Source organism: Athene noctua, chromosome 9 (genome assembly GCF_965140245.1).
Source record: "Athene noctua chromosome 9, bAthNoc1.hap1.1, whole genome shotgun sequence".
Taxonomy (NCBI): Eukaryota; Metazoa; Chordata; class Aves; order Strigiformes; family Strigidae; genus Athene; species Athene noctua.
In genome coordinates this window covers 25885526-25895180 of record NC_134045.1, presented here as the reverse complement: position 1 = coordinate 25895180, position 9655 = coordinate 25885526, and the positions used below count along the sequence as shown (strand labels likewise).

General features: G+C 61.3%; 1 protein-coding gene across 3 annotated transcripts; it reads left to right on the top strand.

The window, feature by feature from the left end:
• Window positions 1-61: 61 nt before the first annotated feature.
• On the top strand, window positions 62-8907 carry RNF166 (ring finger protein 166). 3 transcript variants are annotated; one of them, XM_074913486.1, is made up of 6 exons: window positions 62-248; window positions 1793-1949; window positions 3723-3835; window positions 4188-4302; window positions 4854-4961; window positions 6565-8907. In XM_074913486.1, exons 1-6 carry the CDS (start codon window positions 76-78, stop codon window positions 6628-6630), a joined length of 732 nt encoding a protein of 243 aa, XP_074769587.1. In that variant the 5' UTR covers window positions 62-75; the 3' UTR covers window positions 6631-8907. The 3 variants fall into 3 exon arrangements, with proteins under 3 accessions (XP_074769587.1, XP_074769588.1, XP_074769586.1); XM_074913485.1 differs by lacking the exon at window positions 62-248 and adding an exon at window positions 271-1381; XM_074913487.1 differs by lacking the exon at window positions 1793-1949 and having other exon boundaries at window positions 62-207; window positions 3768-3835.
• The last annotated feature ends 748 nt before the right edge of the window (window positions 8908-9655 follow it).

Genomic DNA, 9655 nt, shown 5'->3' with positions numbered 1-9655 from the left:
TCCCGGCGCGCAGTGATGACGCAAGAGCGCGCGGTGACGTCAGAGCCCCGCGCCCGCCCCCCCTCGGCCGCCGCCATGTTCCGCAGCCTGCTGGTGGCGGCGGCGCAGCGGCCTCAGGCCCCGGGCGGGTCTCCCCGGCCGTCGCCCGCCGCCGGCCCCGCCGCCGAGGCGCTGGAGGCTCAGTTCAGCTGCCCCATCTGCCTGGAGGTTTTCCATCGCGCCGTCGGCATCGCGGGCTGCGGCCACACGTGAGCCGGGGACCGGGGCGGGGGCGGCGGGGACCCCCCCCCCCCCCCGGCCTGGCCCAACCCAGCCCCCGGGGCCTGGTCCGCCGGGCGCCTCCCTGCAACCGGGCTCACTCCGGGCCTCTGCACGGTGATCCCAGCCGGCACTGGGGTCCCCATCTATCCCCCCCCCGAGTCCGGCACCTTCAGCCCGGTGTGGGAACCCCCATCTCCCCCCCCCCAGCCCAGTACAGGGACCCCCAGCCCACTCCTCGAGCTGACACTCGACCCTCCCTCCCAGCCTAGTGCTGGGACCCCCATTCTTCCTCCTCCCTTCAGCTCAGTACCAGGACCCTCCATCTCACCCCGCACAGCCTGGTACCGACACCCCCAGCCCAGTGCCAGGGCCCCCATCCCACCCTCCGGGTGGTGCTTGGCCCCACTTCTCACGCCCAGCAGCTCTGCTAGCACTGAACCCTTTCTCCCCCCATCCTGAACCCCTTTCCCTCCCAGGGAGCTGGGTGTTGTCCTGTCCCCCAGCCTGGACCCCAGCCCCCTTCTCCCTCTGCACCCAGACCCGGTTCCTGCCCCCAGGATCTCCCACAAACTCTGCTCCCAGCACCCTGACCCTGGCAGTGCTGGCTGGGGTCACACCTGGGTGGGAATCCTGCCCTGACCCCCATGGGTGCTGTGCCCTGCTCCTGTAGCCCCAAGTACCCAGGGAGAGGACACCCGGGGGACACTGCCATGGGGAGCTGGGGTCCATTTGTCACCCCAGTGTTTCGGTGACACCTTGGCCTCCTTTCATACCGGGTTTCAGAGACACCTTGGACCCCGCTGAGGCCGTGGCTTTGCTCGGTGCCCCAGCACAGTCTCACTCTTCCCCGCACCCCCTTCAGCTTGATTGGGGCCGGGGATGATAGAAGGGACACCATGACCCGCCCCCCATGCCAGAGCAGAGGTTTAGCAGCGTTTCCTTCCCCCATCCTGGGTGACACGACTTGGGTAGGGCAGGCGGAGGGGTTGGGGACACTGACAATTGGCTTTGTGGCGACCCAGCTGCTTTGCCTCCTGCCCGGGGGTTCCTTCCTGCGCTTCCTCTCTGCTGCTTTGATTTCTCATCCGCACTCCTGCGGGCATAAGGACCTTGAAAGGAGGTGAGCCGGGCTCCAAGGCACTCGCTTGTTTTATTCCTGTGCAGCCTGGATCCTTGGCACCGTTTTTTTTGGGTTTTTTTTGGCTCTGTTCAAATCCACTCCCAGCCATGGGTCTCGGATCAGCAGCGTTGTCTGCACCCCGGCTGCGCATCCAAGGAGCTTCTTCAGGGCTTGGGCTGTGCCAGACCTCCTGGTCCCCTCTCCCAACCTCCCAGTTCTGGCCAGTTCTCCCAGTGAGGATGCAGATCTCTGCGTTTTGGGGCTGCCCTGCAGCCTAGGGCGCACAGGTAGTCCCTGAGAGCGGGTGTGTCCCGGGGCTGGGGTCCTGCTCCCCCTCCTCCTCCTCCTCTTCCTCCTCCTCCGGGGCTGGGATGCTGCTGGGCCACCCATTGTTGCTCTCTGTGCCCCCAGGTTTTGTGGGGAGTGTCTACAGCCCTGCCTGCAAGTGCCGTCCCCACTCTGCCCGCTCTGCCGCATGCCCTTCGACCCCAAGAAGGTGGAAAAAGCTTCCAGTGTGGAGAAGCAGCTTTCGTCCTACAAGGCTCCCTGCAGAGGCTGCAGCAAGAAGGTAAAGCTCATGGGGGAAGGCTGCCTGTTCCCATCCTGTGCGGGCACAGCGTTCGGATCCCGCAGCCGTGGTGCCGGGAGAGGGAGGTCGCTTGCTTTCCAGAGTTGGGTTTGCAGAGTCCCCTGGTTCAGCGGGTCCCCAGACTGTGCCAGCAAGTCACGGCTGGCACCGTGAGCCAGGCGAAGATGAAGGCACTCTCTTCTCGCTCCCTTTCATCAGACTGGAGCTGTTATTAGACATTGGGGACCTTCAGAAGCAGGCTGAGGTTTTTCCGCAAGGCAGGAGAGGCTGAGGCAAATCAGCTCTGCTGCTGCTCCTAATGAGGGTGAGGATTTAGCTCTAAGGTGCTGGAATTCCAACAGCCAGGGGGAAGCTGAACCAGCAGCGTGGCATGGCCCAGCCCACCACAGTCTGGTCTGGGACGCTTCAGGGACCGGCTGTAAAGCTGTGATTCACGGTGTGTCTCCACTGAGGCGCTTTCTGGCTTCCTTTAACTTTGGGGAGCTGCTTGTAACTCCCTGTTACATCTTATTGATGATCTAGACAACAGGGTTGAGTGCACCCTCAGTCAGTTTGCAGATGACACCCAGTTGGGTGTCAGTGTTGATCTCTCGAGGGTGAGGAGGCTCTGCAGGGAGACCTGGCCAGGCTGGAGCCATGGGCTGAGCCCAGCTGGGGGAGTTTCACTGAGGGCAAATGCCGGGGGTGCCCTTGGGCCACAACAACCCCCAGCAGGGCTACAGGCCTGGGGAGGAGTGGCTGGAGAGCTGCCGGTCAGAGAGGGACTGGGGGGGGTTAATTGACTGATAGTGAGCCAGCAGTGTGCCCAGGGGGCCAAAAGGCCAATGGCATCCTGGCTTGTGTCAGCACTGGCGTGGCCAGCAGGGACAGGGAAGGGATCTGAGCCCTGGGCTCGGCACTGGGGAGGCCGCCCCTCGGTGAGGGGGTTCAGTTTTGGGCCCCTCACCCCAAAAAGGCCATTGAATGACTCGAGCGTGGCCAGAGAAGGGCAACGGAGCTGGGGCAGGGTCTGGAGCACAGGTCTGCTGGGGAGCGGCTGGGGGAACTGGGGGGGTTCAGTCTGGAGAAGAGGAGGCTGAGGGGAGACCTCCTGGCCCTCTGCAACTCCCTGCCAGGAGGGGGCAGAGAGGGGGGATGAGTCTCTGGAGCCAAGGCCCCAGCGCCAGGCCCCGAGGGAATGGCCTCAAGCTGCCCAGGGCAGGGTCAGGCTGGCTCTGAGGAAGGATTTCTGTGCAGAAGGGGCTGTTGGGCGTTGGAATGGGCTGCCCAGGGCAGGGGGGAGTCCCCGGGATCCCTGGAGGGGTTGAAGAGTCGGGCTGAGCCAGCGCTGAGGGATCTGGTGGGGTTGGGAATGGTCAGGGCGAGGGTCATGGTTGGGCTGGAGGAGCTGCAAGGGCTTTTCCAACCCGGGTGATTCTGGGATTCCCTGACAGTGCCCACGAACGATCGCATATGGTGTCAGAGCAGTCGGAGGTTTCTGCCCATCAGCAGTTCCTCCTTTGCAAAGGAAAATAGAGCCAGTGCTACAATAATGCAGCCTAGGTGGCTCTTGTGTGACCTCTGGGGACACGTGCAGCGAGCACACAACCCCAAACCTCTGTCCTGTGAGGAAGCACGGGCTGTGCAGCATTTCCACGCCGATGCGGGTCATCCTGCGCAGACCAGCGTCGACCAAAACCGCTCTCTCTCGGCTCCTGCGCTGTGGAAGGTGTCGCAGCCTCAGGGAACGTTTCTTCTCTCCTTTTTCTCCAGGTGACCCTCGCAAAAATGCGCTCTCACGTCTCGTCCTGTGCGAAGGTGCAGGAGCAGATGGCCAACTGCCCCAAATTTGTTCCCGTTGTCCCCACATCCCAGCCCATCCCCAGGTACCACCATGCGCCGGGTAGGGAAACGTCTCCCTCCTTGCAGCCTGCACCCGTGTTTCCCTCCATCTTCGTTTCAAACCCTAAAATCCAAGCGTGGGTTTTCCTTTCCCCTGGGCAATCGCAGTGAGAAACATCAGTGTCTTTTCCCTCCTGGCATCTGCTGCCTTGTGTTTTGTGGGATGTGGGAGGAAAGACCGACCAAACCAGGGTGGCTCAGCCTGTGGCTGGGGTGGGATTGGGCTGGGCTGCTGTCTGCCGGGGTACAAAGCCGAGCAGGAGGCAGCTGGTTAGTTTGGAAGGAGTTAATCCCGTCCCTTCGTGGGGGATCTGAGCTCATCCTTGCTCTCTTTAGCAACATTCCCAATCGCTCGACGTTCGTGTGCCCGTACTGCGGGGCCCGGAACCTGGACCAGCAGGAACTGGTGAAGCACTGCATGGAGAACCACCGCAACGACCCCAACAAAGTGGTGAGCCATGCCGGGGCACCAGGATGGGCTGGGTTTTTTTTCCAGTTAACTCCTGGAAATCCAAATACCCCCCAGCTGATGCTGCATCCAAGGCCACCGGCGCTGCTGCTGCACGTAACAGCTGTATTTCCAGCTGGTTTAGTTTGTTGTAAATCCCTTTGATGGGAGGTGGGGACGGGCGTCTGTTTGCTCTGGAACGAGCTGCCTCCATCTCTCTGTGCCTGCAGCCCGGGTGGTGCTGGATTTCTTCTCCCCATCCTTGCTGGGTTGGCTGAGATGGGGAATTTGCAGCTCTGGCACTGTCTCAGAAGTTCTCGAGTGGGTGTGTAACTTGTCGGTGGGTTAAAAGCAGCCTGGGCCACGTGCCAGGGGCTCTGTGCACTGAGGGATCTGCTCGGGGGGGGGCCAAGGGACCCCCTGTTTAGCACATTCTCTGCAGATCACCCGCAGTCAGAAGGGAGGGGACCACTGCTCACCTCGCTGGGAGGTAGAGGCAGAGCTGGGGGGGTCTGTGCCCACGTATCATGGTTTCCCGTTGTCCCTGCCTGCAGGTGTGCCCAGTCTGCTCAGCCATGCCCTGGGGGGACCCCAGCTACAAGAGTGCCAACTTTCTCCAGCACCTCCTCCACAGGCACAAGTTCTCCTACGACACCTTCGTGGTGAGTACAGCCCCGCGCCCAGACAGAGTCGTCTTCCCTGTGTGCTGGGGCGAGCGGCTGGGAGATGAACCCAGCCCTTCCCTTCCCGTGCCGGGACCTGACCGTCCCACTCTGCACCCCCTCGGGAGGGGAAGGGGACAGATCCTCCTCTGGGCTCTGGGGGAGACGTGTCTCCCTGGGGGAGTTGATTGCCAGCTGACTGGATGTGAGCCAGCAGTGTGCCCAGGTGGCCAAAAGGCCAATGGCATCCTGGCTTGTGTCAGCACTGGCGTGGCCAGCAGGGACAGGGAAGGGATCTGAGCCCTGGGCTTGGCACTGGGGAGGCCGCCCCTCGGTGAGGGGGTTCAGTTTTGGGCCCCTCACCCCAAAAAGGCCATTGAATGACTCGAGCGTGGCCAGAGAAGGGCAACGGAGCTGGGGCAGGGTCTGGAGCACAGGTCTGCTGGGGAGCGGCTGGGGGAACTGGGGGGGTTCAGTCTGGAGCAGAGGAGGCTGAGGGGAGACCTCCTGGCCCTCTGCAACTCCCTGCCAGGAGGGGGCAGAGAGGGGGGATGAGTCTCTGGAGCCAAGGCCCCAGCGCCAGGCCCCGAGGGAATGGCCTCAAGCTGCCCCGGGCAGGGTCAGGCTGGCTCTGAGGAAGGATTTCTGTGCAGAAGGGGCTGTTGGGCGTTGGAATGGGCTGCCCAGGGCAGGGGGGAGTCCCCGGGATCCCTGGGGGGGTTGAAGAGTCGGGCTGAGCCAGCGCTGAGGGATCTGGTGGGGTTGGGAACGGTCAGGGGGAGGGTCATGGTGGGGCTGGAGGAGCTGCAAGGGCTTTTCCAACCCAGGTGATTCTGGGATTCTGTGTAGCCCTACTCAGGAGACACCCCCGGGTGTGGGGCTGGGCTCCCCACCTGCCCCAGGGGTGCTTGAGCTGGTTGTCATCAGACACACCAGAAAAACATCCCTGAAGCCGGAGAGGGAAATGTTACTGCTCCTCCTGAAGATGGGTTTTTTTCCTCCGTGTGCTCCAGTAAACCCGTCCCCTGAGGATCTGTAACACAAAAGCCCTTTTCTTTGAGGCTTCACAAGTCGTTGGAGGGGAAGAGCCCAGCCTTGGGGCTTGGGGGGGGTCGATGACCCCTCTTGTGTGGGGGTGAGGATGTGATGGCTCAGGGACCAAGGGGAGGTTTTTTTAGCATCTTGCTTTTATTGCAGGGCCGTTAGATGTCAGGGAAAGGGACCCCCAGCTATTTACAGGGAAATATCCCCACTTAGGGAGCAATCGCTGTGTTGCAGGAGCGCTGGGGAAGCCACAGCCTTGCTGGAAAGCTCTGCCCCTTGGCCGCAGCTCTGGCCTGGGCATGTTTCATCCCTGCCCGCTGTCAGGTTCAAGGGCCGGGCTGATGTTGCCTTATTCCAGGCAGGAGAGGGGACCATGGGCCCCAAGGACACCCCGAAGGGTTCCTGGGACCTGTGTGCTGGAGGAGGTGGAGGCTCATGGCCTCGCCGGGATGATAAGGAACAGGGGGGGCTCCTTGCTGTGGCTGCCCTTCCTTGATGGAGACTGGCCTGGCTGTGCCAGCTCTCCTGACCACCCTTTTTTTTTTTTTTAATGTTTTAGGACTATAACATCGACGAGGAGGCAGCGTTGCAGGCTGCCCTGGCACTGTCACTCTCCGAGAACTGAGGGTGACTGCAGAGCATCGGTTCGGACCCCTCCCCTTCACCACCCTGTCTCCTTTTTGCACACTCAGCCCTCCTGCCGGGGAGGCAGGGAACTCGTCAACCCCCCACCCCATCCCGGAGACCTGCTGCTGCCTCTCTTCCCTCTCCTCTCTGGGCAAACCCCACCTTGTTGAAGAAGGTGGAGGCTCCTCAGCGTCGCGCTGGACCAGTGAGCGAGCAGAGACGTCAGCCGCTGCGAGGAGAGAGGAGTCGGTGCCCAAGGGCTGGGATTATTCCTCGGTTAGGCATTTCATACCCCTATACGGAGTATATACCTATAACCAGATCTATTTATTATTAGATGCTTTTTGGCACCATTTGTCTTCACGCTCTCTGTTGCAATTGAGTAGGTACGTAAAACTACGACGTGTTTTACGCAGAAATACTCTAGTTTGAAACTCTGATCGTCCGCGTCCTTTTGGAAAAGGAAGGAAAACTGCACGGAGCATCTTTTTTTAAACTATGAGGCTGTTTCCAGAGACATCGGCCTGGCCTGGCCCCCATGCTGCAGGCAGGAGCTGAATCCTGGGGCGAGACTGTTGCCCTCATGTGCCCCGTGACAGCAGCAGGTTCGGGGGAGTCCACGGGGACGGCGTCCAGTGAAATTCTCACCTTCCTCGTTTTGTACCGGCTCTTGTGATAATGAGCTCTTGCATTTTTCTACATCAATCGGCGTGATGCCTTTTCCACGTTTTATAGAGCGGGAACAGAAGCTGTTACTCTTCCCACTGCAATATCCGCCACCGGGGACAAGAGTATTTTTATGGAACATTATTAAGAAAGTATATTTTTTAAAAAAATCCAACCGAACGGAACGCGTTGTGGATCTGATATCAGGCGGGAGGCAGGAGCCAGACCTGGGGCTGCCGGGTGGGATTCTGGGGGGCTGTGGGAGGCACACGGGTGTTTTCTTCGGGTATTTCTGGGCCTGGTCGGCGTGTTTCTCCGCAGGCGGGTGGTGATGCAGGAGAGGCCGGGTCAGAGCAGCACGAGCAGCTCCAGCTGCCTCTTTTTTTCGCGGGGGGAGCAGCAGCACCTTTTGCTGGAGGTTGAGTTTTTGGTGGCTTAACCCTTGCAGGCAGAGCTGCGGGGTGGTGCCGGGCGTGGTGTGAGCTGGAGCAGTGGGTTTCTGTCCGAGGGAGCTGTGAGGGACCCTGACGTGGAGCGTTGTGTCCCTGAAATAAGGGACCGTGTCTCCCTCTCCCTGGCAACGGGGCACACCTGGGCAGATGTTGATTTCCAAGATGCTGGTGACTTGTCCCGCCCTCGTCCCTCTCTGCCCTCCCTGCTGCTGGTGGAGGGTGGCAAGGGGATCTCCTCTGGCTGGTGGCCCCCCCACTGCCCCACACGCTATGCAGTAGAAGCCACGTCCCATCTGAAGGCTCGTGGCTGGTGCTGGGGGACACAGGAGCTTGGTGCGGGGACCCTGCCAACCTTTGGGGTCACACACATCAGCCCTCGGTGAAGGAGCTGCAGGGTGAGGTGTGGGGAGCGTGTTCCTCCTTGGAGAAGTGCCCTTGGGTGGTTTATCTGAGACCTGGCTCCAGCTCTGCTCTAGCAATACTGTCTTCTTGTTTTGTTTTGGTTTTTTTTACTTTTTAAATAGTACTGGGTGATTTGGGGGCAGTGAGCTGCCCTGTGCCTCTGGCAGCCCTACGTGGAGCGGGCAGAGCCCGTCTGCTCCCCTGGCAGAGGGCAGGGAAAGGCCTGGAGCTGCTTCGCTCCCCTCCCTTGAGCCGGGCGAGCGAGGAGGGATGGGATCTTCTCTTAGTGCTGCCCAGCCCAGGGATGTCGCTGGTGGGACTGGGAGCACTGGCATCTCCCAAAAGGGACCTGGGAGGGTTTCCCTGTCCCCGCCTCAGCTGGGACCCCCCAGGTCCTGGAGCAGCCTCCCTCTGAGCTCTCGCTTGCAGGGAGCTCCGGGACAGCACCGTTAACCTCTGTCTCCTTCCTCCTTCCTCCTCCTCCTCCTTTCTGCCCCACAACGCCAGAGCAGGGGCAGCAACGGCTGCTTTTGTAAAGCACTTTAAGGCCCAGGTGGGGAGCTCCTGCCTCTCCCCGCTTTGCCCGGGGTCGGGTCCGGCTCTGCCCGCTGCCGGCCGCGCTCGTCAGTGTGTTCCCTGTGACTTTTTGCATATCTAGAACTTTTAACGAGACCTACTGTTTTTTGAAGAAGAATAAAATCAATGACGTTATTTGTAGCAAACCATTTTTCTCAATAAAGGCAGTTTCATCCACGCCTTGGCCTCCCTGTGCCGTCTCTGCTGAGGTTCTGGGGGGACGGGACAGGGCTGGGGGTATGTGCCCCCCCCGCATGCGCCAGAGCTCGTCGTTACAGCTTTGTCCCGACTCAAAAACCCTCGTTAACGGCCGCGGGGTTTGCCAACGCCGTTTCCTCACCCTGACCCTCCTCCTCGCCCTGGGCCTGGCTGGCGGTGCCCGTGGGGGTGGGATGGGGCCCCCCAGGGGAGTGGGGATGGCTCCCAGCCCCTGGTGTGCTGGGAGCACTGGAGGCTCTGGGGGGAGTCACTGCAAGCATTGTGGCGGGGACCAAGGGTACTGAAGGGATGCCAAGAGAACTGGGAGCACTGGAGGGGCACTGGGATATTGGAGTACTGGGCATACTGGGGTCTGCGAAGACACTGCAAGCAGAGGGATGCTGGGGGCCCTGAAGGCTCTGTGAGCACTGGGGGTACACTGGGGATATTGGGAACACTGGAGGGGGTGTGTGTGCAGGGGTTTGGGGAGCACTGGAGGGGTACAGGGGCAGTGCTGGCATTAACTGGGAGAACTGTTGCATTGGGGTACTGGAGATACTGAGGGCACGGGGAGCGTTGTGGTAAACACTGGAGCCCTGGGGTGCTGGGGTAGCGCGGCGCTGGGGAGCACTGGGAGCACTGGGGCGGTCCTGGGGGCACCGGCCCCACCGGCCGGCCCCCGCCGCCGCCCCCGAAGGCGCATGCGCAGCTCCTGCCCGGCTCGAAGAT

Bases quoted from the DNA above. Each gene is read 5' to 3' on its own strand.
- RNF166 (XM_074913485.1), top strand. From the start codon at position 1,158: ATGACCCGCCCCCCATGCCAGAGCAGAGGTTTAGCAGCGTTTCCTTCC. The intron at 3,836-4,187 runs GTACCACCATGC...TGCTCTCTTTAG, and splicing joins ACATCCCAGCCCATCCCCAG to CAACATTCCCAATCGCTCGA. The intron at 4,962-6,564 runs GTGAGTACAGCC...TTAATGTTTTAG, and splicing joins TCTCCTACGACACCTTCGTG to GACTATAACATCGACGAGGA.